A 27,826-nucleotide genomic window follows, 5' to 3' on the forward strand; every position below is an offset into this window, starting at 1 on the left:
CTTCTGACCTGCCAACACACAAGCAGGCTGGAAGATTATTCAACCACAGGAGAGAATTTAACTGTCAAGTTAAAGTAGCTGTAATCAGCTCTGCATAGTTTTATAGCCTCTTATAGCTTGTTATTTTAATTTACGGCCCATAACTATTTTTCTTCACTCTCACCGCACTCATTTAGATGTTTTCACCTGCAGCCAACTCTAGAAACCAAAAAGTAGCATAATGGAGCATTTAGCAGCAGATATTTCCCTCAGGCGGTGGTAGAGACCAAACACAGATAAAAGAGGGGGAATACTGGACATAGGGAGTGTGGTATATTAGGTGGTGATGTCGATGTGAAGATGATGAAGAGAAGATCTCCGCTGACACTGACTTACTTGTATATAGAAGTTTATTACAAAGTAGTTCAGCATCGGACAAGCACTGCAGTAGCCTGTGAGAGGATCCGAGCCAATATGGATCTCTCTCTCTAACAGCTCTGAACACCAGTATATATACATTGGTTGTTTACATGGTTCATAAGAAACATCTGGACCTTCATTCAATGCCTTCACTGTCAAGAGGAAGATGATGGGTAAGAGGAAACCCTCACCTTTAACCTCTACTAGCCTAGGGGTCACATTCTTAACTCTTATCCTAAGCATAAACCCCAAGGGCTAACTCAGACATAGGAAACTCGTAAAAAGTGAAAGCATCTGGAAACCTTCAGACATTCCAAAAAGGCAAAAACATACATAAAACATCCTGTATACTACAGGAGAAAAAAAAGAACCAAATCTGTACTCTCTGTTTACAAATCCAGGCTTTTGCCATTCATGCCATCCACTCTGTAATTTTTGTCAACTTCATAGAACATATATCAGGAAACTCATCTGATTTCATGAACTTCAGAACCAGCTGAATGGGATTTCGCAATTAATAGTATTAATAGATAGTGTTAATAGAACGCCAAAATCACCAAACTTCCGCATCAGATCACCTGCATCACTGCGTTTGCGTCGGTGGGTGGAGTTAAGTATCTTGTCGTCACTACATAATCTTTGCTCAAAATGGCGGTTCTGTAACGTCAACAACCGGACCGGAGGCTGAACCCGTCGAAGTGAGATACAAACACAGGTAACTAGAGAATTATACAGACGGACAGTTTTTAGTTTAATGTCACTCAGGCCCAGACATCGTCTGATTAACAGCTACTGTCAGTAAACAGCTGTCGTCCATCACGATGAAAGGTAGTTAGCTTAACTTGAGTGAATTAACGTTGGCTAGTTAGCTAATGCTAACTAGCCAACGTCGATCAGACTGATAAACTTTAAACGAAAGTTGAACTATTTTTCCTTAGATTTAGTTTGTGTAAAGATTTGAAACACGTGTTAAGATGAGGTACACCTGCATATTTTTATTTTCAGTGCAAGATTAACCAAGAGGAGACAGGTAACCAGATGATTTGAGGGGGAATGAATGATGGTGTCACCCCCCTTGTTAATTTACCATCCTTCATGTACACATATATAATTAAAGTCTATAATAAAACTGTTTGAGATAACTCTACTTTGCTTTGTGCTGCAAAAATATTGTACAGTGCGATTGTGTGTGTGTGTGTGTGTGTATGTTTGGACGGGTGGAATGAACTATCTTAACCATGTTAATATGTGGCATGTTGATTTAAGAGTGTGTCTGTCAACTTTAAACAACCTTTAAGGTTGCATATATCTCATCCTTTATTAGTGTGAATGATGTTAATTTATTTTACTTATTTTAATTTACTTTAATATTTTAGTCATTTTAATCCTGTCCATTTGTTTTTCCAGCTGTCGAACCAGAACATAACATCAGAATTAAAGCATTTTAGTTACTATTGTATTAATAATGTTAGGTGATATCATGCAGCATACATTCAAATATCTCAAATGTCAGACATTTTCTACAGCGTGAGACACGAAGCAGCAGTAATAGGAACAAAAATGTTGCATTAGTTTAGACATGATCTGTAAGATGAGTTCCTCATGTGTTCTTCCTCCTGTTCGTTATCTAACTTCCAGCTTCCTGTGGTGGGATGACTGACGCGCTGACACGCACAGCTCACCCACACTCGAGGTGAGCGGGTCTTCAGCATCAAGGGGAGGTCACCTGCAGACCTCCTCCGAATCTCTTCCACCACACGTGGATCCTCCAGAGGGTTTCTGCTGAGAGAGAAAATCCATCAGGCGCATCCCAGAGAGGTGAGTCCCTTTGAGGCTCAAGAGGCTGCTGAAGAAAAGTTTAAGAAGGAAACATTCAAACTGATGATATCTAGAAATGTGGCAAAAACATCCTTCGAGACAACGAGTCGTCCATTTTGTTCCTTTGCTAGCTAGACGACAGTAGAGGGATGACAAGAAATTAGGAGAGAAGGGTGCGAAGGGTTAAATCAGGCAACAAAGATGATGTGTTTTAAATTATAACTGGTATAACTCAGCCTTTTTATCACTACCAGACTCCATTGGAAATACCATAAGTTTACTTCAGTAAAGTATCTGATTACTTCATCCACCATTGAAAGTCACACAAAAACACAAACAAACAAACAGATGGAGGCAGTGGTATTCCAGCAGCTCCTGTGTTCTGCTCAGCAAAATTCCTGTTTTTGTCAATGGAGTCTGGTGGAGATACGAGAGATGCTGGTTAAACAAAAAGGTCTATCTCTGTAGGAATCCTATCCATAACGTTGTATCTTAGAGTTCATATTTATATCACGAACGCTTGCAGCTATATGAAAAGAGACAATGAGGGAGTCCTACAGAAACATCACAGCTCAGAGGTTTCCCCTCAGCGTTGAATAAGATGTGTAAAGAGGCAGATTAGAGTCACTGTGGCTCTGAAGGATCCCGGCTGCAGAGCTCAGCTTTGATGTCCCTTCTCACTGAAACGGCTTAACGACAAATAAAAGTGCCAGAGAAGAAGAGAGTGCAGGAAACACAGCTTTCTCACTGGCAGGAGAAGCTTTTCTGAAAATACAGTTAATTGAGTGTTATGTTTCAGTTTGTTTTTTCAGTCTTGTTGAGGCCCGTCTTTGGCAGCGACTGATGTGTTTGGACGAGGAACACTTGGACGTGTTTTACCAACCCGGGCAACTGCCCAAACATGAAACCCACAAGAAAAGCAGGTTCCACGAGCTGCGCAGCCCACATACAGCTTTATATTTAGTGTCTGCACGCAAACGTCTGTCTCTGCTCTCTACAAGTTACACTGAAAGAAATTAAAATCACCACTTCAGAGACATCACAGTGCAAACCGTAAAACCTTAAAGTGTTACTCATCACTTGTAATAGGTTATTTAAAAAAGTGCGTATCAGGAGTGCAGAGGAGTAGAGAAAAGCAAAGCCAACTGACTGTTATAATTTAACAAGAAGCATTATAATGTATTTAAACGTTAGAACATACTGTATCATCCTCTTTGTAGAGTGTTTGGTGAACAGTGTTTAATCAACAAGCATCTTTACAGAATTAGACAGGAAAAGTTCAGAAATCAGAAAATGAGAAGGATTCAAAATATATTGATGATTGATTCATTTATTAAAGTCAAATTAATCAGTAGTAGCCTGATTATAGATTAATAATTTAGGTCAGTTTTCTATTAAAGAGGCCAAACATTTGAAGCTCCGAGTCTTTCCAGTGTGAGGATTTGTTGCTTTATTTTGTCCTGTATGCTTGCATATTGAATATAGGTAGTAAAATGATGAATTGATTTGTTGAGAAAATAATCAGCAGATTAATCAACACTGAAGAGAATTAGCAGCAGCCGTGATTGTGAAATACTGTGAAATGCATTCTCAGCCCTGGGATCAATGTGAGCTCAAAGAAAAATCGAATTTTAGCTCCAAAACAGGCCTCACCTCCAGTCATTTTAATCCTTCACAGACCGAGGAAAGTGTCTTTAAGAGACATCTGTTAAGAAAAGAACAACACAGTGTGACATGACAGAGACGGAGACAGACAGAGAGGCTGCAGTGTCAGCTCTCCGTCAGGGTTTGTTGCTGGTTTTGGATGAAGAGAAGCCGGAGGAACAGATCTCATCCCTGAGGGGCCTCTCTGTCCCTTTCACCTTTTGTCAAGAGTTTTCTCCAAAGTGCACAAAACTTTCTGGCTCGGCAAGGATGCAAACGAAACCTGAGGAGCTTTGGCACAAATGTTTCCTTCATGGGTTTGGATGACTTCTCCTCACAACACCAGAGTGACCTCTACCAAAGCTGATACTGATGAAATTCAAATCATCTGACTCCCCTGGAAGGAAAAACCAAACCTCAACTAAAAATACTGAATTAAAAACTAAAGTAGGAAGGTTTGTCTATCAGAATTAACCTTGTGTCCTCAAAGGTTTCAAGATAACTGATGCTCAGCGTACCTTGACAGAATACCAAAGAGGAAAACCCAGTTCTGAGGCTTTCCTGTGAGCGTCCATGTTTTTCCAACTTCTCAACTCAGAGGCAACGTCACTCCCAGTTCTGACCTTCGATCTCCGATGTAAATGGGGAGCACCGGCAGTTCACTCTGACCATCGAGTCAGCCGAAGTCGATCTCAAACCTCATCAAAACATCAACTCCCATGATCCCACACTAATTCATGATGTCATCATTCTGCGTCATCTAACTTCTGATGGTGCTCTTCTCTAAGACCTTAGAAGAGTTGATCCTTCTCCCAAGTGGAAGTCACGTTTTCTATGATATTCCTTCTTCAGTTTTTAGAATTGTTAGCTTACTCGCTTGCTTAAAACTTATTGTGTAACATGCCAACATGTTTTTGTTATTTACATCATATTTCCTCCACTAATTTGCTGTCACCATTAGATAAACATGTCACAGTGTTGGCAGCCTGCCTACATATTATCCTGGATTTATCTTCGACTTGTTCGAACAGCTTCAAGAGTCTGCAGGTCTGAACGTGACTGTTAAATCTGACACAAACTGTTCACTAAAACAAAACATGACAGCGTGCCGAGAGCCATCAATCGAACAATGTGGGGAGGAAAAATGGGAAACATGCGGGTGAGTGACAGATGAATTTCCTCTGTGGGTGAAGTTAGGTGTTGGTGTGGGAGAGACCAGACAGCAGAAATCCTCCCAGGCTTTGTTCGTTTTTATTTTCCTTTACTGTTCAAAAACAGTATCCAGGACACACTGGCTGCTGAAGGCGGCCTACATAATATTCCATATTATAGTCAAATGCTCTGATTTGGAAAGTTTTATTGGCACCAACAGTAACTTACGGTAAGAATCTTTAAGAGTAAACACAGCTAAGTGTCAGCTCTGTTTACAAGAAATAGTTAATAAATTATTTCCCAATTGAGATAAGAATTTAAGAGCTTGTTTACCACAGTTCACATTCAGCAGATTTATGTTTGTTTAAACTCCCCTCTCCTAGTTTGTGGCAGAAAAGTATTTTATTTAGAGCTGGGAGGAGGCAGGAGCCAAAACTGAGACTGTGACTACAGTTAAAGTTGTTTGGGTTCCTACAAACTCTGAATATACTGTACAACATTTGAGTAAGATAGCTGACACCTGTATTGTTGTTAGCTAAGTAGGAGCCATTCATTGGTTTATATTAATACTCGCTGCTAAATAAAACAAACAGCAGGGTGTTTTGGAGCAGAAACCACGAGAGGACTCTGTAAACAAACTAATTTATGTGTTTATCACTGAGGCCTAATGAGATGATTTTATTTCTGTCCTCATAAAACATTTTCAAGATAACTTTTAATGTTTTTTTTGCATGGTAGCTGTCCAATCCAGTGGTGCAGGGATGATGTATTTCTGTGTATTCCAACCCTGAAGTTAGGGTCACCCTGGTTCCCCCCACAAAAAGCCAATGGGATTTTTTCATTGGGTTTTGGATTAGGAAGTTTCTGATCCTTACATGTTTAGTTCATCAGATAATCTTCACAGATGAACACCACTGTAGTTAAAAATACCATGTTGAAAATTAGAAAAATAAAAATGTTGATGAACCTTTACAGCGTCTCTGTGATTTAGCTTGGTTTTGTTTGTGTGTAGATATGAAAATGCAACAAAAATAATAAAACAAAACAATAAGACAGAAGATAGCAGGCACTCCATAATAAATCATAGAGGTGATACAAAACCGATCTCCAAAAAGTACAGGTGAAGCCGACTGCAAGGAAGAAAAATGGCATAATTATGCATTATTTGTTATCTGTACCTTGTATATGGTTACTCCTCTTTGAGAGAGAGAGATGGTGATCCAGAGGGCTGCTGGGAGAATTTTTTGCATAAATCACAGCGACACCTTTAAATGGGTGAGGGCCATTATCTCCATTAAAACAACTGTAGTGGGTTCTTTTTTTCTTTTTTTTCCAGCCTTGAGGCCCAGCAGGGACGGCCATGATGAATCAGATTGTGTGTGTGTGTGTGTGTGTGTGTGTGTGTGTGTGTGTGTGTGTGTGTGTGGGTGTGGGTGTGGTGACATGTCGTTTCATTCATTTTGATCCATTCCCGTACGGAGGTGAATGTAGATGGAGGTTTGGTTAAATGTCTGTGGTGACATTAGCTGCCTGCCGGGCTGATTGATTCTCTCTTTAGTCGTGTTTTATTTTACCTTGATGGTTTTCTCCCTTTTCCTGTTTGAGTCTCTTCCATTCTTCACTGCATGAGAGAAATCATGTCACACTTTCAATGGCTTTTTTCCATTTTTAGGGATGTGCATGTGACATTTTCAAAAAATATCATGCAGCTATCATTAATGTGTTCATGTGTAAACTTTGCATCATGTTTGGTCTGAAAACACATTCAGCTCAAAGTGTTGCATGGAGGATTGTCACCTGTACAGGCTCATATACTGATGTAATTTCACAATTAGTTAAAGTTTCTACATCTGCCAATCAGCTGAATTCTGTGAAGTTGTATGTTTTGAAATAGTCTGATTAAAATAACGGTCTCTAAGTGGATTTGGAAAGTCAGGCAGGGTGGACTGAGATTGGTCGCCTTCCTCCAGGTTCAGGTGTTATGTTGAGTGCTGCACCTTTTAGCCCACAAAAGTGCAGGTCACTTTAAGGCTGCTAATTAGCATGTGAATTCTTAAGTCATGGCCATGTTTTGTGAGGTCACGGTGACCTTTGACATTTGACAAGCAAAATCGTTTGTACCAAGTTTACAACATGCTGACATCAGACGCACGCCGGTCTATACACCAATCAGTGTCTGGTAAAGAGAGACACAGTACACATAGGTGATCACAGGACGTAGGATCTGTCAGGCAAAGTTCTTCAGTGTGAAACCAAAACTAACCAAATCAAATGTAACAAAAACATGAACCTTGATTTAGACTTTTGGGTGTGAAAACACTTTAATATGATTTACAGGTACCAAATTTTCTCCTTAAATATGAAGCTGCTAATTACTTAGAAGTGTTTTTATGTAACTTACAGTTGTGTTGATGCTACATGTGTGTTGTTGCAGTTTCAAAGAGCTCATGTATGTCTGCATGCGTCACGCTCTAGTGCCATTAGCTTTCTGACTGTCCTCGATAAATGGAAGTCAGCAGCCTCTTGTCTTGGACAGGACGCCGGCCATAGCTGCTTATCTCGTCTTCACAGCCTCCCTGTCACTGACAATTCAACATTTTAAAACCCTGACATCTGACTGACCTGACGTCCCAATACCACAACAATAACCTGGTGCTCTGAACGTTTCAGCCCATCACTCCTCTCCGTTTGCCACTGTCTGAGGATTATCCACCAGATTAACTACAATATTGTCTCGACATCAGTTAGTGGCTGTGTGCTTTGGCTAGGCTCACAGGTGAGGTTTGTTTTCCCAGCGTGACCCTCTGAATGCTAATGAGGTGGTGGATCTCCTGTTTCCACGGCAATAAATGCCCCCATGCTGTAGACGTGTGCGAATGTGAGACTCAGACCAGACACAGATGTGAAGATCACAGGTGTCTGTAAACACACCAGTGTGAATGACACAGGATAATATAGACTGTACTGAAGAGGCACCTTTCACCTGTGAATTTTGTATTTACCCCAAATCTTAGGGGTTCAACAGGTGGAGAATCGAATGCACAAGATCTCCTGAGCCAAATAGTGCCACATGTGAGTTTTTCAGTGACTCAAATCCTAATAATCATAACATGATAATAATATCAGCAACAAGGACTGCTCTGACTGCAGAGGATGCCTCAGGACCTGTTCACAGTGTTGCCAGTTGGTGTTACACCCCACCGGGCTATGCAGCCATCATCTGCCAATGAGGATAATGGCTGACACTCGAGCTGCTGCTCTTTGTCTCAGAGAAGATCACAGAGGAAGAAGAAAGAGATGCCTGCACCTCAGTCTTCACCTCACGGAGTAATACTCAGGTGTCTTACCACATCGATACATCACAGAGGATGACTCAGGATCAACGCCACTGTTACTTGATTTTATAGATGCTGAAGATGCTAGTAGTGTTGCTGTTTTGATGCTAAAAAGGGTTCATTTCTTTCTTGGGATACTGATTGTTGTTTGACAACGTTTGTTTTGGAAACACACCTAAGAAGATGAGCCTCATAGTGGCAGATTTATGGTTCACTGTAGGTGTTTGCAACATTTTATTACTTTTACGAGAGAGAAGAGTTTAATAACTTTAAGAATGAAGACAGACTGGTTGGTTTGGCAAATTTATGGCTGGTTAACTTCCCCACCTCCATTAAAGAGCAGCACCCGGCCACTCCCCTGAGCTTTTCTTTGGAAACCTCAGTGAGTGAGACAGTCCTGAACAGGACTAATAAAATCCATGACTACTGCAGCTAATAGTCAAACTGCACTCTGAGCAGGTTTTCTTCTCAGGATGAGGAACATTTTCCACCAATTACTTCTGTGATTTGTGCAGTTTATGGCACAAAAATAACTTTTTCTGTTGATCTCACTCAAAATATCCTACAAGCTCCTCACACAGCTCCTAAATATCATTTATAGAAAAGCCAGAATCATCTTTAAGTCCCAATTGTTGATGTTATCCAAGGACACATTAATAGTTAAAGGTTATAAAGTATATATGTGGTATATTGGTGGAGTTCACTTCCTTTGCACTTTCACTGCATTCTGCAAACATTTACTCCTGCATTAAATAAATTGCATGATTAATACCAGGTAAATAAAATGGAATCTGCAGGTTTCAACCCCACAACCTTCATTCTGTGAGGTGACACCAATCCTCCACCCTGAAAACACCGCAGAGAAACGTGCGTTAATTGGCGCCAGGAAAGCGAGTGCATCCACACGAAGCTGCAGCGTCTGCGTCCAGAATGTCATCAGGACCTTGAGATTACAACGGAAAATCAATTAGAGTCCATAATGCGGAGCGGCATGCCGGGGACCCGCCGCCTCCGTCTCCACCACCGCTCACAGCTTTAAATTGGCTGCTGGAGCCGAGGGGCCGGCCGCTCCACTCCTCAGCTGATTGTCCCTGGCAGAGGTCAGAAGAGCTCTCCAAACATTTAACACCAAACAACAGGACCACTGATTACAAGTGATCACTGCACTGGGAGCTGTGCTGCCCTGTGCTACAGGAGCTCTGCTGGTTAGCCGCTAAACACCACACTGTGCATGACTGCAGGATATCACGTGGAGCAGAATTTAATGTTTACCTTTTTCATGTGAAATAATTTCTTACTTTCTTTCTATGCTTGTTTTTTTTTTCCAAATCAAGAAGATTAAGACATTTTTAGACATTTTTACCCTCTAACCCTACAGTATTTCAAAAACAAATGCTAAATCTGCAGAATGGTCCTTTAAAGATGCAGCATTGTCAACATCTGGACACCCTCAACTGTCCCCGGGGGTGTTCGTTGCATGGTGTGCAGCTGGCTTCGCTGTATGTGTTGCTGGGGCATTAAAATCTGCAGTTTCTTCTCGTGCTGTGGATGGAAACAGATAAAGCGTGGTTCAGCCGTCCATACATCACTTCACGCTGATTATCACAGCATTCAGATGGCCTCAGGCGTGGATTTATCAGCCTGCAGCTCTCAGCACCGTGAGAAGTGACAGAACGAAGACCGTCTGCTGCAACGTTGACATCTGCTGGCTGCTGGGCTGCAACACAGGACAACATGAAGGGTGTCAGACCAGGATCTGGACCAAAAGCAGAGTGCAGACCCAACACAAACAGGAGAGTGGAATTATATTCTATAATCTCTCCTAGGAAATTGCTCAGTAATTGCATCACAGGTTACATCTGAGTAATATTTGCTTAAATGTGGAATAAACAGTACATTATTTATTAATAAGCAACTGATTCAGTTACCTGTGAGAATGGATGTATTAATAAAAGCAGAGGGACAGCAGGTGGAGCAGTGTAATTATATTATTTAGCTGTCACACAAAAATGCTTTTTTTTGTACGAGAAAGAAAAACATTTGGGATTAAAACAACTGGATGGAGTTCAGCAGGAAAAAAACTAATTCATGAGCATTAATTAATGAATGCTCTTTGGATGGATGGTTCTGTCTTTGGACAAACTGACTGATAGATAGATGAATGGATAGATGTATACATCTACTCTTCATATTTTGATGGATTGATTATTTGATTGTTGAATGGTTGTATGAATGATTAAATGGTTCTATGTTTAGGCAAACAGAGGGATGTGTGGTTGGATAGATGGAGGGAAGGATGGGTGAATGTATAGATAGTTCTATAGTTCTGAGGTTGGATGGGTGGATGGCCAGATAATTGACAGATTGATTTATGGGTGGACGGATCGATAGATGGTTTTATGGCTAAAGAATGGATGGATAGTTCTGAGGTTCTGAGGTTGGGCAGATTGAATGATGGATAGATCTGTCTTTGAGCAAACAGATTTATGGATGAATGGAGGGGTTGATGGATGGTTTGATTGCTGGGCAAATGTATAGATGGATAAATAGATCATCTTTGGACAAACGGTTGGATGGATGGATCATTCCTTGGCCGAACAGATGGATGGATATTAGTTTCTATTAGTTCTATCTGTGTATGGATGGATGGATGGATTGCTCAGTGGTTAGGTGAATAAATAGACATGGTTCCTTGTTTGGATTGATTGAATTGATATCTGTGGATCAATAGATGGATGAATGATTGGTTGATGGGTGGATGGATGGTTCAATCAATGAACAAATGTATAGATGGATGTAAGGATGGATCTTTCCTTGGTTGAACAGATGAATGAATATTTCAGGGATATTTGTTTGGAATGATGGTTCTATCTGTGGATAAATGGATGGACGGATGGATGGATGGATGGATGGATGGATGGAGTGAATGAACATCTCCGTCCTTTGGTTTCAATGTCGCCTACTGCACCTCTAAAAGCAACTCCCTCAGTCAGATCCATTTTTATTCCCCCCCACCAGCCTCCCCCTTATCCTTCCCCTCTGTCTCTATTTATAGAGCCTGGTGGAAACGCATCGTAATGAACAGGATTCCCAGCTCTCTCTCTCACTCACTGTCTCTCCAGTTTAATAGCTCTCTGATCCAAAAACACAGCGAACCATGTGTTCTCTCCTTTAGCTGAATCAAATGTAAATCCTTTTATTCCTCACTGCAGACATACGACGACAGAATATCAACAATCTCTGTAAATACAGGAAATACTGAAAATTCAATGAACAACATGTGTGTACCTCAAATGAATGACCTTGGATTCAAGGGTATTTTCATTTTATCACTTGTGTTTATAAAAGTGAAATCTGAGAATTATAGTAGGCCTTTCTCTGCCTTATTGTGGACTTCATCAGTCAAGGTCAAATATTGTAACAATTCAGAGTCCACATTTAGGCCAAGATTGGTCCAAATTTTATGGATCTTGCTTTTGGAGACCAAAATTCAGACTCAGACGAAAGAATTAACCTGATGAAGGATGAGTGAAAGCTCTGGAAAATGCCTGTGAGCAGACATTGACTGTTTCCATTTTATGAGCACAACCCCCTTTACAGGATGAAAATATTTTTTATTTTATGAACAAAACTCCTGAGTAGTGAGTTTTGACATTTATGAAATACAAAAAAGTACAAGTTGAAGTTAAATGTGTTGTCCCTACGGATAAAACAGTGAAGAGACAAAACTCCACATATTTCCCATTTTCAAAATAAATTAAACATTGAAGTTAAACTATAATTAATTCAGTCTAATATTTGGTCAGTTTAAATTGAATGGCCTGCCCCAGCTCATGTGACAGTCAGTGAATTCAGTAAATCTCCTTTTTACTCTGACTGATTTAGATTGGAGGGTATTTATAATCTATCTTCCAGTTATATTCCCAGTCATACAGCATGTGGAGGTGTCAAGTATCTTCTGCCTGTGATTAAGCTCATCATTATTCTCTTCCATATTTGGGTCACATAGTCCCTGTGTACTCTCCTAATTTGCATAATCACAGAATACCATATCAAAACCCTCTTTTTTTAGTTTTTATTTCCCCCCACTGCTCACAGTTATATTTTTGGTGGTGTGTATTTTCATGGTTGTGTGTTTGTATGAAGCAGATAAGAGCAGATTTGAAGCTGTGTTTTCATTCATGGTCTGAAACCATTTCCCCAGTGTTGTGCAGCCTCCATGTGAAATGTTTATCATCGCGAACACATGCGGTGAGTCACAGGAGTGAACTGTGTTTGCTGTTGTTGGGTGATAAGCAACAAATGTGGATTAAATCTGTTGTATCCTGTAGCTGATAAGTAAAAATAACAGATATGTTGACCTTAAAGCGTTAAAATCATCACTGCTGTACAAGACAAATGGACTTTTGGTATCTGCAGTTTAGAAAAATTCATATGAAATGAGGGAGTTTGAGGCATCATAAATGTCCTGTATAGTGATGTGAATATTTTGTATTTATCTGCAAATATTTTTTATATTTCTATTAAATTTACTGTAAACATTCATGGTCCTCCGAGGATGAGTTCTTTGTATTTTAACCCCTCTATCTCAAAGAACACCCTCAGGTGACATTTTTAGCCTCAGAAAAGCTAAACACTTTTGTAGGGTATAACAAAGAATACAGACTGTAAACCATTCTCTCTTAGGAAGGCAGTATCTTCAGTCAACACTGAAATATCTCAGCAGCTATTGGAAGGATTTGAAATCAAACTGTGTGTAGATATTCATGGTTCCAACGGGGTGAATCCAAACGACTGGTGATCTTCTGATATCCCAATTTGCAATATTTGTCATTTGAAGACATCAACTCAAGCTCTGGGAACTTGTATTGACCAAACGAATATCTATAGATGAATCAACAGTAGAAATAGTCATTACAGTTGCATCTTTACATTTAATGAGATTGTTAATGCACAAAAACAGATACTATCTTTTCAACAATTTAGCCTCTGCCTCAGGCAACACTGCTAAAATTTGTGATGCTGCTGAATTTAAATGAGAACTATCAGTGGGCCCAGTGTCGTACCCTGAGGCACTCCAAAGACAATGTTTGATATCTAAAGATTAGGTCAGGAAGAGCCTAAACAACTAAATATGTTTGTTATCTCAGGATAATAAGACAAGTTGTATCATAACAATGTGATATCTTGAGATAATGAAACAATTAGATAAAATAAAGATAACAGGGGCTGTAGCAGCCTGCCAAACTTTTAGAAACCCACTTATGTCTCTATTAGCTTTGAAGACAGCTTAATTACCTCCTCTATCCACAATAAAAAGCCCTCTGATGATATATTGCTTTCCTTCACTCTGATTTGTGTTAATGACGTCTTTCTTCTGGTCCCCTCTGTCTCTTTGTTTGGTCATCTCTGTAACGCCGTCTGCTGCAGGCCAAAAGACAAAGACTCTTTCTCTGAAATTTCTCCCCACAGAGTTTGTGACAGCTTTGCATATAAATTTGTTTGTGAGTAAATCCTCCCCTCCAGGATTTCTTTTTTAAACTCCACCGCCTCAGCAAGGAGCCATCAGAGCGAAAGAAACAGAGACTCTTCAGATTTGAATTTGACAGAGCTCGGTATTAAAATTAAAATCCAATTCTGTCCTCCAAAGAACCTTTGATCTGTCTGAGAGATTCACATCTGATGATTTATAGAGTTGGTACAACTCCACGAAAGCTGAAAACTATCTTTACCCCACCAGAACATAAACATAAGACATAGGACAAAGATTTGTGGCTCACTTTTTAATTCAAAATGCTTATTCAACCTAAAGATAAATTATTGTTCTTATTGCTGAATGGTGTCCTAGCCTATTTGCATGTACCAAGTAAATGATCTAAAGCTTCAGAATAGCTGCTAAAATACTTTTCAGTGTTAGCTCCACATGCATGCTCCACGTGATTTTGTGAGACTATATATGTGGTAAATGAAATGAATATGTGATATATATATATATATATATATATATATATATATATATATATATATATATATATATATATGGATGTAGAGCAGAGGCTTGCAAATTCTACTATGCTGATTATAAGCTACTAAAACAAAGAAAGGTGCCAGAAGATGCAGGTGACTGGTAAAAACAAAAACAATTCTTTAAAAGTTTAAACCAAAAATCATCATATAGCAGTCAGAGATTTAAAATCAGACAAACACTTTGTACATAATTAAGTCTTGTGCAGGGAAATGTGAGGTATTCCTGGTATGAAATTAAATTTTACAAAGATTTGTTTGGTTATAAAAGGCATCAGATGTCAACAGTGGATCATTCAGCTGCAGTGCTTCCTCTGTCCAGCAGATGTCAGACTTTCACAACTTTACACCAGAGCTGATTCTTGTGTTTTTCCATCACATCTCATCTTTTTTCCTCTGCAGATTAATGTGATGTGAGGAGAGATTTGTTTTCTGCTGATCTGAAAACAGTAAAACTCTGACATCTGATTTTTTTTCTCTTAAATCTTCTTTTAGTTTTTTCATCCTGTTCCCAGCTCATTGTAAAGAGAATATAAATCCTCAGAGGCTGATGACAGGAATCCCTGTTTTCAGACAGTCAGGGTAAATTTGTGTTATTATTATTGTGGACAGAGAACTGGTGATAATCTTGAATTTGCGCCATAAAAACATGTATATTCAGTAATTTATTCACCTCTCTCAGTCGAGACATTGCAGGTGTTTTAATAGAAAATGTATCTTTTTTTCTTCTTAAAGCTGCTGTGAAGCCTCTGACTGAGTCACACAGAAGATTTTCAGGTGAAGTGTTCGCTTCATGGAGCTGCCACTCAGCCTTCGTCAGCTGCAGGTGAGACGCCATTAGAATAACAAAACCACAAACTGAGACACAACCAGAAAACAAATAAGTGAACTGAGTCCAGGAAACTGCAGATGCCAGACACTCACTGAGGAGATGATTAATATCTGCCTTACCATCTGTGTTACACATATTAACTAAGTACATCTACTAAAGTAGAGGTACCTAATTTCAGAGGGAAATATTACACTTTTTACATCACAACATTGTTTTTAAATATTTCTAAATTTGGATTTTACACATAGAAACAGGATGACCTTATAAAACACAACACTGAGTATTTCCAGTTTCCTGTTTGGAGGAAAATATTGCACTTTTTATTGCTTTACTACATTTGTTTGACATTTGACATTTATTTGACTTTAGTTGCTCTGCACATTCAGATTACTAATACAAAACATAATCAACAAATAAATATGATCTATTATTATAAATTAAGATAAGAATAATGAATTTCACATGCTGTATCTCAGTATCTAGTCATTAAAATCATAATATAATGATGTAATTAGTACTTTTGCTACTTTAAATTTTGATGCAGTACTTTTATACTTTTACACAAGTAAATGGAAGATTTTAAATGCAGTCCTTTCTTTGTAATGGAGTATTTCTACACTGTTATAGATACGTATTCAATCATATTAATATATTAGTATGTAGGTATAAATATGAATGATACACTTAAAATATCTAAAATCTGTGAAAATATGTACATACCATGTTTGATATAAATATCACATATAATGGTAATATTTTTATATAATATATTGTGGTGATAATAAAAGGAAAAACCCGTAGATTTAAATAAATAAACAAATAAATAAACAACCTTTTTTTTGTTTCATCCAGCACTTGTCTCAGTGACTGCACTGAGCATGCGCGGTCGGTCAGCTATCCGGCGGGTGTTTGAGGAAGTTTGGATCAACTTTCACTAGCTTACCTGTTGCGTGTGTTGATGTTAGCTCACCTACAGTCACGGGTGAGTGTTTTACCGCCTCTGTGTAACATCTGTAACCATCATTTGAAGCTTCTGCAGGTGAAGAGATGAGGTTTAACTGTGTGTTTGTGTCGTGTTTGTCTGATAAAAGATGTTTTTTATGCGCTAATGAAACCGTTCAGGTGTTTTCTCAGGTGTGTCTGACCACCTTTCTCTTTCCGGTCTGTGTTAGTTGGCTGCTGTCAGACAGTTGTTTGTCTCTAAACTCTTTAAAGTCGTATTTCTCCTGCTGATAATCCACTGTAACGTTAATGATCAGAGTCAGAGTCGCTGTGGATCTGCGGAGGTTTAAATAAAGTTTATTTTATTTGTAGATAAATGACGCTCAGCGTCAGTTTCCTCTGAGTTTGATTTGGTATTTCCCTGTTTTTATTTCCGTTAAGAGAAACCACCAGAAATGACTTCAACATCTGAGCTGGAGCAGCTGGCAGAGATAGGTGAGTTTAACCTGAACACAACACATTATCATTCAGACACACTAAACACTACAAACTACAGGGCTTTGGTTTGTGTTCACATTGGTGGTCTCATTGTGGTCGTTTTGCATCTGTTTGTAGTAGTTTTGTTACTTTGTTGGAATATTGTGTCTCTTTTAAGGATTATTTCCTTAATTATTCTATATCTATAAAATACCTGCTATTATTATTATTATTTCCCAGACACTAAAGTGATAAATGTCTGTTTCAGTCCAAAACAGAGAAATGTTCGCTTTAAATTTGACTTTAAACAAAGAAAAGCAGAAAATCCTGGAAACATTTGTATTTTTTCTTTAAATAGACTTAAATCAGATTACTAAACAGATTATTAAAACAAATGCTGATTTTCTAATTGTTGCAGCCTCTGTTTGTACAGTGATTTAAAAGTAGCTACCGCTAAACTTTAATTTACTCTGCTGCTCAGGGAGAATAAACTTCCTTGTTTACTTTGTTAATCGCGCGTTTTTCTGTGGAAATGATCTGGACATTAGAGACTCTCCTGACGTCTGAGTGAGTCAGTAAAGAGTTTCAGTGAACAGTCTCGGATGACTAAAAAAAAAAGAAAAAGGATTAACTCAGACTCAATATTCAATATATTTACAAAAAAGTTATATTGAGAAGGATTCAGTTTCAGTGTATGAAACCTGTAGACATCCTGTTAAAATTTAATTGCTGTTTATGCAAACCAAACATTTATTACAACCATTGCTTCACATTAAAAGTACTCAACTGGTGAATCAAGGGATGGCTTTTATTGTGAAGGAACCACAGGAAAAGTAATGTATTTAAATTAGTGATACGAGATGTAGATATTTTGTGTTTTTACAAGATCTTAGTATATAGTATTGATTGCTATTTTTATATTTTATAGACATTTTATTTGAAGTACTATAATTTCATGCAGTCACATTTCTCCTTGGGCCTCTCAAAGTGATTGTTTGTGTCAGTGTTCTTATTATTTTTCACCTTCACCTCAAACAGAAACGTGTAATTTTGGAGGTGAAGTTGTTTTCCAGAGTTTCAGACCACAGAGTTTTCCCTCTTTTGTCCGTTCACTGTGATCAGGTCATTTCCTGTCTGTTATCAGAGTAACTGTGTGTTTATAGAAAACTTCCCTCAGAGCTACAAGATAAACATCCACCTCCACCCTCTGCTCCACTGTTCTTTCTCTCTCTCTCTCTCTCTGTGATAACCAGTATTTTTAGGAACAGATAAGAAAATAATGTAGAAAATGGAGGTGGTGCAGAGCAGAAATCTGTGATTTAGCTCCATGGTTTTTCCCTCAGTTGCTCTTCTGTAAATCAAGACATTATCATTTCTATGTCTCAGTGTGTTTGAAAGTTTTTGTTTATTTTTTGTGGAGAATGTATTCTCAGCCTCTTCTTGTATAATCTATTGTGAATATTTTATTTTAGTTATGTATTTTTGCTTGTTACTGTTTGTTTAGTTTTATTTCTTGTTGTCTTGATGCTTGAATCTTTGCTTTACACTTAGATATCTGAGTCAGCTGCAGTGTGACCTGTTAGCTTGTTAGCGTAGCTGTGGTTTCAGGTTTAACAGCAGAAATCAGAGTTAAATGACTCGTATCAGTGGTTTAGTCTGAAGCACATCACTGTTTCCTGTAGAAATTCCCTGAACTCCTCCTGAGGTCACTGTTTCTGAGCTTTTATTTAAACCCAGACTGCGGTTGAATAGTCAAAAGGATTTACATCAATTTCTGATGGTGTTACAAACATAACACAGGAGCTCTGTTGTATTTACATGTATGTGAATCTGCTGTGGTGAAACCACGATGTCATCGCTTTAAACATTGCTGCTGCAAGGAATTATGGGTCAGCATTCTCTCCTTTTGTAAAAGAAGCTCCAGTGTCTCCTCTGCTAAAGGAGATAAGATAGGAAGAACTGAAACTCCTTTCCTTAACATTTAGAGAATTCGACCAGCTCTTATTGTGGCTGCCACTGAGATACTTCCGGGTCATTTCACTCATTTAGGAACCTTCCTAAGCAAAAACGGCTATTCCACATCCCTGGTTAAAAGTGAAGATCTTGAAGCTTTACTCTGTCACTTTATTGTAAACTCTTTTGCCCCTGTCGGGATCCTGTAGGAGTGATGACTCTATTTTTCCAGTGATCTGATTAGTCAGTAGTTGGGTTCACAGGATTTGAGCTCCAGGTGGCAGCAAAACAAATTATTGTTTTTTAAATAAGGAAGTCAAGAAATAACTGACTGTTAACCATCAATCTGTGAGTGTGCAATGAACAATGATGTTGGCTGAGGAGTCACAGATGTGCATCCCATCACGTGCAGCTCTTCATCTTCACTTCCTGTAATATGTCAAAGTGATCCACAAATACAGAAAATGACCTTTGCATTTCCTGTTACTACAATAAAAGTCAGCTTATGTTTTGCCAGGAAATGCTTTTACTCTGAAACTGCAGTTACCTTATTGGTTACTAGAAGTTTTTCTCTGGAACTAAAGCATCAGCGTTAACACTCAGGTGTGTCAGACCTGCTGCAGAAGCTTCGTATTGGTTAAAATCATTTCAGTGTATTTGTTCTTTAACTCTGACAGAGCTTCAGAAGGAGGAAGAGGAGGAGGAAGAGGAGGATCAGATGTGTGTCACAGATGCTCCATCAGCTCAACCAAGGAGCAGCAGCTTCAGTCCTGACCCCTCCCACCCGTACTACGACGTGGCTCGACACGGCATCATCCAGGTCTCTGGTCAGTGGCTTCCTCTTCTTCTGCTCAATATTAATGAGTGTTTAACTCTCAATTCTGTATCTGAAATCCATCTGTTTTGTCTCCAGGTGACGACAACTACGGCAGGAAGTTGATCATCTTCAGCAGCTGCTGTTTGCCTCCGTCACACCAGCTGAACCACCAACGCCTGCTCGAGTACGTCCACAGGAAATCCTCCATCATGCTGGGCGATGAATATGATCCTGTTGGCCCTGACTTTATCATCTTAATCTTCAAAAATTTTATTGCAATCCCAGATTGAGATTGTTTCATCACCCAGCCCTGTATAAACCCATGACCAATCTGGGTTTATACAGGGCTGGGTTAGTAGTTACCTCATGTCCCTGCTGCAGGTATCTGAAGTTCACGTTGGACCAGTACGTGGAGATGGACTACATCCTGGTTTACTTCCATTACGGTCTGAGGAGCAGCAACAAGCCGTCTCTGAAGTGGCTACGAGAAGCGTACAACGAGTTTGACAGGAAGTACGTCAGCTCAGATTCAGCCCAGTCAATGGACGATAAATCCGACTGACTGAAGTCTGTGTTTGTTGTTTCAGGTACAAGAAGAACCTGAAAACTCTTTACGTCGTTCATCCGACAAACTTCATCAGAATCGTCTGGAACATTTTCAAACCTCTGATCAGGTAAAAACACCTCAGACTCACCTGTTTAATCATAAACTTCACTCTGCCATAGGGCTGCCCCCTACATGTCGACTTGCTCTCCTTGCCCTCTGTTGTATTGAACACCCAAATCTGAGTCGACTGACTAAATTCTTAGTCGGGTACAGCCCGACTCTGCAGTTGCATTTGAGTTTCTCCTGGTTCTGTTTCAGCCACAAGTTTGGGAAGAAGCTGACATACGTGAACTACCTGGGTGAGCTTAGAGATCACCTGAACTACGAGCAGCTCATCATCCCTCCAGACGTCCTTAGGTACAGCTTCCTGCTCACCACCAGAGAATAAAAAATGTGTTTTTATTTAATCTAATCACCTGAGAGTTTGTTTCCTCACAGACATGATGAAAAGTTACGAGCGGCTCAGAAAGTCGGACCCCCTCCCTCTGTGAAAACTCCCCCACCTCGACCCCCCCTGCCCACACAACAGTTTGGTGTCAGTCTGCAGTAGTGAGTCCAAACTCTTAATAGGTTCACAATTAAACAGTTTAAAAATCAGTTAATCAATCAGTGACATGTGTTTCTTTGGCAGCATCAGAGAGAAGAACAGGGAGGCGATAATCCCTCCTGTCATTCAGCAGACTGTCGTTTACCTGAAAGAAAAAGGTGAGACTAACACCACAGCTGCAGAAATTCACTCAGCTGATTCAGACACTTTCAATCCAGACAGTATAAAGGCAAAAAAAAAAAACTGTCTCGCTCTCCTGATGGCTTTAACTTTAGAATAATTCCTGCAGCTCTATAGGCCTGTGTGTTGATGTTTCCATCTTTAAGGTCAGCAGAAACATTTTTGACTTCCTCTATTTTCACACAAAAGCAGTCAGTAAAAGTAGTAGTAATTTTCTCACAGAGCTGGTTTAAAAAGTAGAAAGACAAGCTACTCTCCACATACAGACAAAAACAGACTGAGCATAGCTTCAGACTCTCCAGACGACGAGATTCTTCCCTTTACAAATATTTTCTCTGATGTTTCTATGATTTCCCAGTGTTTCCAGTTCATGGCCTCTGCTCTGTGTTTGTCTTTCATTCAACTCACTCTCTCTATGTTGATCAGGTCTGAGGACAGAGGGGATCTTCAGGCGTTCAGCTCGTGTTCAGCTCATCAAGGACGTTCGGAAACTCTATAACCTGGGTGAGCGAGCGGGGCTCTCCCTTCTTATCTCTCAGCACCAGGAAGTAAAGATCAATAAGTGTGTGTGCAGCAGCAGCTCAGATAAAATCAGACTGTAGACGGAGTCGACTTCATTAGAGCTCAGTCACACAGTGAAGACAGAGAGATTTCTGTTTGTGTTTCAGCTTCAGAGAAAAGAGACAGTTCAATGTCGTCAGGTCCTGTTACAATGTTTTTATTTATTATATCACATCTCTGGTCGTCTGAAACACGAAACACACAAATCACTTTGTAAATGCGTTCGTTAAAATAAAGTTTATTTATTTCTCCGTCCAGGGAAGCCTGTGAACTTTGACCAGTATGGTGACATCCACGTTCCCGCTGTGATCCTGAAGACATTTCTTAGAGAGCTGCCTGAACCTCTGTTCACCTTCAGAGTCTACAACCAGGTCCAGGAAATCCTCCGTGAGTCCTGCACACATACACATCTTGCAGCATAATCTTAGTTAGTTAGTTAAACAAGTAGATTTAAGGTAAATTCAGTTGAATTTCTCCCCTGCACTGTGCATTCCTCCATCACATGCACATAATATATTTGATCTGTGGTATTAAAGTAAAAAATAAATAAATAAACCAAAATAGTGGAATAAAGAAAATTTCTTTGATGATTTAAATAATTAATTTATTAATTAACTGATTTCTTTGTGTGTGTCAGATGTGGAGAGCAGTCTTCGTGTGACGAGGTGTAAACAGATCATTGAAAGCCTTCCTGAACATAATTTCATCGTGGTGAAATATCTGCTGTGTTTCCTCCACATGGTACATCTGATGTGTTTATAGACATTAGATTATTAAATCATCTCTGATTGGTCCCTCTCTCTCTGACTTTTCCCTCTTTGATTGGTCCGTCCGTCTCAGGTGTCCCAGGAGAGCATCGTGAACAAGATGAGTCCGTCTAACCTGGCCTGTGTCTTCGGGGTAAACCTTGTTTGGCCTCGTCACGGTTCGATCTCTCTCACTGCTCTGATGCCGATCAACATCTTCACCGAACTCCTCATCGAACACTTCCACACCGTGTTCGGCTCCCGCTGCCCACCTGGACAGGTAACACCCTGAAACCAGAAACACCTGGATTCACATGTGGACACTCATCCTCTGGGAATTTACTTTTTTTTTTTTTTGGTTGATTGATCAACTGTTTTTCCGTCTGTCTGACCTCCCGTCTGGGCTTCACGTTTATTTTTCTACACCAAAAAAATCTAAATCTAAAGGTCAGATTGTCTGAAACGTTGATGCCGCCCAGAGGATGAACCCTTCACATTATGGACATTATTTTGGACTTTGGATTGGATTTTATTCCTGTTTGTACTAGCACATCTTCACTATGGACAGGAGGAAGACAAAAACCATGTTACTGGGTTTTTGTTAAGTCAGTGTTGTTGTAGATTTGTTACACTTAAGACAGTTTTATACTTTTAGAGCAATATAATTAAAATTTGCACAAACTTGAACAGAATGTTGGTGTTTTAATGTTATATTTATGAATTGATGTGGAGGTAAAGCTTCTTATGACCAACATGTGTAGAGAGCAGAACATTTTACAGTGTAAAACAGTAACCTTGTCAGTGGTTCTTTTGCATTTCCAACATCTGAGGAGGTAAAAATCACACAAATAGCAAATATTAACTGCTTGTTGCCACTGACAGGTTCAGATTGTTATTCTAAGTGTCTGACAACATTGCGGATAGGATTCCTACAGAGATATAGCTTTTTTATTAACGAGTAAGATCCTTTTTGTATAACCAGAAACATCACTATTTATCACCACCAGACTCCATTGACAAAAACAAGAATTTTACTGGGAGCTGCTGGGGTACCACTGCCTCCATCTGTTAGTTTGTTTGTGTTGTTGTGTGACTTTCAGTGGTGGAGGAAGTAATCAGATACTTTATTTGAGTAAACGTACCACACAGTAACACAAACATACTAACAGATGAAGGCAGAAGTATTTGTATATCTGCGCTGTAAAATTCCTGTTTTTCTCAATGGAGTCTGGTCTGTTGTCAGGAGCTTTAAAAAGAGAAAAAAAGACACTTGAATCTTTTGTTCTTGAATTTTGTTTATTAATGATTCAATTTTTTGTAAGAACTTGGTACAAAAAAGTGAGACTACTCTTTAACCATTTACCAACTTTTCCATCGATCGACTTTTTAATGCATCATAAAGAAGAAAAAACTACATTGGCATATTTAAGACAAACACTTTCCTATACACACTATCCACTGGACAGTCCCCTTATCAATGACAAAGAAAAAAACTTCTACTTCAACAGCCAACAGACATTTTTAATTTCCATCTAAACGCCCTTGTCGTCGTCGTGTCGTCGCCTCCTCATGGCAAAAATAAAACATTGAACGTTGCAAGCTAGAAGTCAGAATGCAGAACTGGCAAACAATAGAAAACCCCAATGTTCTGTTTTCTTAATTTTTTGCTCCTTGATAAAAGAATATAAAAATGTTCTAACTTTTTTTTTTTTTTTAACTTCTTTGTTCAAATGTTGTGTCGTGTATTAAAATAGATCTGTTTAAGCACTGCACAGTTTCTCCCGGAGAAGATTTCTAGAAATGGATGTAGAGGTTGTTTGGGTGCAGGGACGGGTGGAGGGGTGTTTTTCTGGTCTTTTTTTTTATTTTCAGGTGTAGGTGGGGTTTGACAGGTGCAGTATTGACGCGACACAGAGCGCTGATATGGTTTCCATCTTGTGTTTTCTCCCCGCGGCCCTGCAGCTCTCAGGTGAGGACTGGATATGTGGTTGACTGTGTCTCCACACTGATCATGATTTATTCGTTTTTAAAGGCAAGTTCAGGTTCAGTGTTGATGCATATCTGCTGTTTGTCTCTCAGACTCAGAGCCTGGCAGCGTCGCGACATCTCCCCTGCTGTGAAAAGGTAAATTCATCAGTTTTGTTCCTTCATTTTTTTTTTTTAGTTCGAATCTGTCTGCAGGTTGAGGGTTTAGACGTCGTCCAGACTCTCAGATCTGTGAAACACAGATTTTAAAACAACCTGTGCAGGTGGCTCAAAGTCGAGCAACGGTGAAAAACTTTTGTAGTCTTCTGATTCAAACTGATAGACGTCTGTGAACCTTTGAGTCCAAACTATTCACTGTTTTAACACAAGTCAGAGTTTAAATTAAACATGAATGATTCAGCTCTGTTAGAGCAAAAGCTTAAATATTTTGTGTAGGACAAAAGCAGCAGTTCAGTAAAGTATGACAGACATTTTTTACTCTTTTCTGACATTTTCTAAGTCAAATGATAAACTTAATTAATAATCAGATTAATTGACAATGAAACTGATTATTTTTGGATCATTTTCTCTGTAATTTACTGTGTACTTTTGAAATGATACTGAATTATGTGACTGTAAATCTGTAGGCTTTTTCATCTTGACACTTAAATTCATTCACTCAGTTAATCATTTGTTATTTTTCAAGGAAAAAATCCAGTATTTTCTGGTTAAAGTTTCTAAAATGTGAAGATTTGCTTTTACTTTGACATACATTGTGCTAGATTGAATATCTTTAGATTTTGGATTATTAGATGGAATTTTCCACTAAAATAAAAAGCCCTTTTTTAAAAATTTGGAAGTTGAAGAAAAAACAAACCAGATTTTTTTGTTTTGTTTTGTTTTAGCAGCTGATTAAAAATAAGAATTTATTTGGACCAAAGGAAACACAGACGTCTGACCTGAAGCCTCAGTTTGATTTAAACTAAGTTACTGTCGGATCGTCTGAAACCAACAAACCAATTCCTGTTTTGGCTGCGTCTGACAAATTTCCAAACTTTCTGAAGACAGATACAGTTTGAATGTTAACTTTGTTTATCCACATTTGTTCATTTCGGTTCGTCTGAATCAGACTGAGGTTTTTAAACATCTCTCCTCACTAACTGATCTGATGTTGTATTGCTCGTTGTTTTTCCCGTCAGACTCGTTCACTGCCGCTGATGCCACAGCTGCACTGGTATCTGTATTTATTTTTTCTTTGTGCTGTGCAGATGATGCTTCTCCAACAATAAGGATCTTTAAAGCATCTTTGATACTTTAGAGACCAAACTCAGGAGACCTGGATATGACTTAAAATAAAATCATCTCTCCTCTGTTCTAACTTCAAACACTCCCTCTTTTCTGTTCTTTTCTTATGATAAAGGCATTTTTTCCTCTGAAGTCTTTTAAACCATTTGTTCATGTTTGTGCATTAACAGGTGGCAGAGAGCTGCACCTTGACTCTGTGGTGAGTACATGTGATTTAAGAAATAAAAAATGGACTAAATCTATGTTTTCAACATTTAAACTGAACCTCTCTGGACCAGCAGGAAGACTAAGCGAGATAGATGGACCGAGCGGGACAACAACAGCGGTGTCCTCCCAGTCTGACAGCCGCCGTTGTTGTCCCGCAGGTCCACCGACAGTCAGAAAGTGTTGTTGCAGTTTGACAGAGTCGTCCCATTTTCTGATCGACTGGTGTTTATAAAATGACGCAACAAAGACAAAAACCCTGGATCGGAAACGATTTGTACTTGAGGCAGTGTTCGTCTGTCAGATTAACAGCTCGTCGCTGATAAAGCGTCCAAAAAACACGAGTAAAAAAAAAAAAAAAGCGAAAAATATAAAAAAGAGGCAGGGAGAAAAAAAAGCACTATAGACATTATTGATGAACGATCCCAGTAGAAAAACAAAGAGTTTTTGGCATATTTTCTGAACTGGTTAAAGGGGAAAAGGGACTGAATGGATGCATCAACACATCGACTGAACTCCGGCCGACGTGTTTGTGTTCGAGTGCAGCTGTGAACAAACTAAACTTCAGTCCCTGATGTTTCTAACTGTTTGTTTCCTGTTGTAAAGTAAAAAAAAAAAAAAAAAAAGCAGAAACAAGAAAATTATCTAGAAACTTTAGGTTATTCTCTAACAAATTTATTTCAACAAAAGTCCAAAGACCAAACTGGGTGATGACGTCTTAAAAAAAGTGAGAATTAGATTTACCTTTATTCTTTTTATTTATAATATTTACAAGATAAGTTATTCGTAGATTAATCATCTATTTGATCATCAGAAAATTATAAATTCATCATTTAAGTCATCTGTGAAGCAAAAATACCAAATATTCTATTTTCAGCGTTTGAAATGTGAAGATTTTATTTATTCTCTTTCTCAAATCTGACGGTAAATTTAATGTCTTTACATTTAAGACGTCACAGCGACACTTAGAGAATCTGTAAACATTTTTAAAACTATTTTATAGATGAAATAATGAATAGGGAAAATTAAAATAAATTAATAAGAAGTTTAGTTTCACTTCATATTTAATGTTTTTAAGTTCAAATGACCTCTGTCCACAACAAAAATAATTTTAAAATAATTTTCAGTTTCTGCTGCTTAAAAACAAACTTGAATCGTGTTCTTGTTTTTGTCGAACAGGAAACAACCAGTGAAACAAACAGAGACTCACCTCAGGTTCAGGTCTGAGTCCAGTTAGGTTTGAAAACTAAGAAAACTTGTGATGATGATGATGATGATGATAATAATAATAATAATAATACTAATAATAATACAACATATGTACAGAGATCCCCTTGAATACTCCAAACTTACATTTATCAACAGGCATCAGCATGAAAATACTAAAATCTCCACTAGAAATGCTAATTTCTGTAGTTTTTATCTTAAATACTTTTTTCTTTGACTTTAACTCTATTAATACTGAAAAAAAGTTATTCTCTGTTTTTGTTTGAAGGCTCGTACGCGTTTTACATACACGATGAAAACATTTTCCTGAATTATTATGGCAAAAAACATTGTTCATAGGAGAATGAGAACAAACATCTACTCAGATATATCAATGTACAGTCCGTTCGCTCCTGTTCCACCTTTTTGTTTTCTTTAACTACGACTAACTCTACTGTTCTCTCTCACTATATGCAGAACAATAATTATACCTGTGTTTAAAAAAGGGAAATATCTTTTGGAGCGCGCAGAAAAAACTCCTTTGTGTTCCTGCGGCGGCTCTGTAATCTAACTTTTTGTAATAAATACATTAAGGCCAAGAACGTTAATAATAAATAGAAAATAACTTAAAAAAAGAAATCTCGTAAGCACTGTAGGTGTTGGGTTTTAAAAAATACTTGAATCGAGTGGAGGCTCTCTCTCAGTTTTTGTCGCTCTCAGAGAAAAGATGGTTTAGATATTACTCAGACAAAAGAAATCATTGCTGCCCTCGACGTTTCGGTAAAAAAAAGTCGGAGCACCGTGGAGAAGGAGGAGGGAACAAGGAGGAGGGATGGGTGGTGCCCCGGGGGTGAGGCTAGTTGTTAACGTTGTCCTGGCTGTGGTTGTGGCTCTTCTGCAGGGGCGTGGCCGGCGGTGGCGGTGGTGGTGGCGCTGGTGGGTTTGATCCAGGACTGGGAGAGCAGAGAGGCGGCAATGGTGGCGGTGGTCGTCATGGTGACCTGGATGAGCTGGTCGCGTTGGATCAACCTGATGAGGGTTTTGAGGCGGTCAAGCGAGGCCTGAGTGTCTCTCTGCTGCCCAAGGAGCCGCTCCCTCAGGTCCATACATTG

General features: G+C 38.9%; 2 protein-coding genes across 4 annotated transcripts in view; one reads left to right on the plus strand and one right to left on the minus strand.

Annotated features, from left to right (window-relative positions):
- Positions 1–1,011: 1,011 nt before the first annotated feature.
- LOC108899846 (rho GTPase-activating protein 8) lies at positions 1,012–23,806 on the plus strand. Its single transcript, XM_018700534.2, has 16 exons — positions 1,012–1,114; positions 2,038–2,217; positions 15,108–15,198; positions 16,057–16,186; positions 16,588–16,641; positions 19,254–19,403; positions 19,490–19,577; positions 19,775–19,906; positions 19,981–20,067; positions 20,259–20,357; positions 20,439–20,549; positions 20,632–20,705; positions 21,154–21,231; positions 21,547–21,675; positions 21,926–22,029; positions 22,129–23,806. Exons 5-16 carry the CDS (start codon positions 16,602–16,604, stop codon positions 22,324–22,326), a joined length of 1,290 nt encoding a protein of 429 aa, XP_018556050.1. The 5' UTR covers positions 1,012–1,114; positions 2,038–2,217; positions 15,108–15,198; positions 16,057–16,186; positions 16,588–16,601; the 3' UTR covers positions 22,327–23,806.
- phf21b (PHD finger protein 21B) overlaps positions 23,393–27,826 on the minus strand; it is a 96,993-nt gene continuing 92,559 nt past the window's right edge. For all 3 annotated transcript variants that reach the window (XM_051077609.1, XM_051077607.1, XM_051077608.1), the window contains one exon: positions 23,393–27,826. In XM_051077609.1, coding sequence (XP_050933566.1) covers positions 27,578–27,826 — 249 coding nt within the window. In that variant the 3' untranslated portion in view covers positions 23,393–27,577.

Source organism: Lates calcarifer, linkage group LG18 (genome assembly GCF_001640805.2).
Source record: "Lates calcarifer isolate ASB-BC8 linkage group LG18, TLL_Latcal_v3, whole genome shotgun sequence".
NCBI classification, from domain to species: domain Eukaryota; kingdom Metazoa; phylum Chordata; class Actinopteri; family Centropomidae; genus Lates; species Lates calcarifer.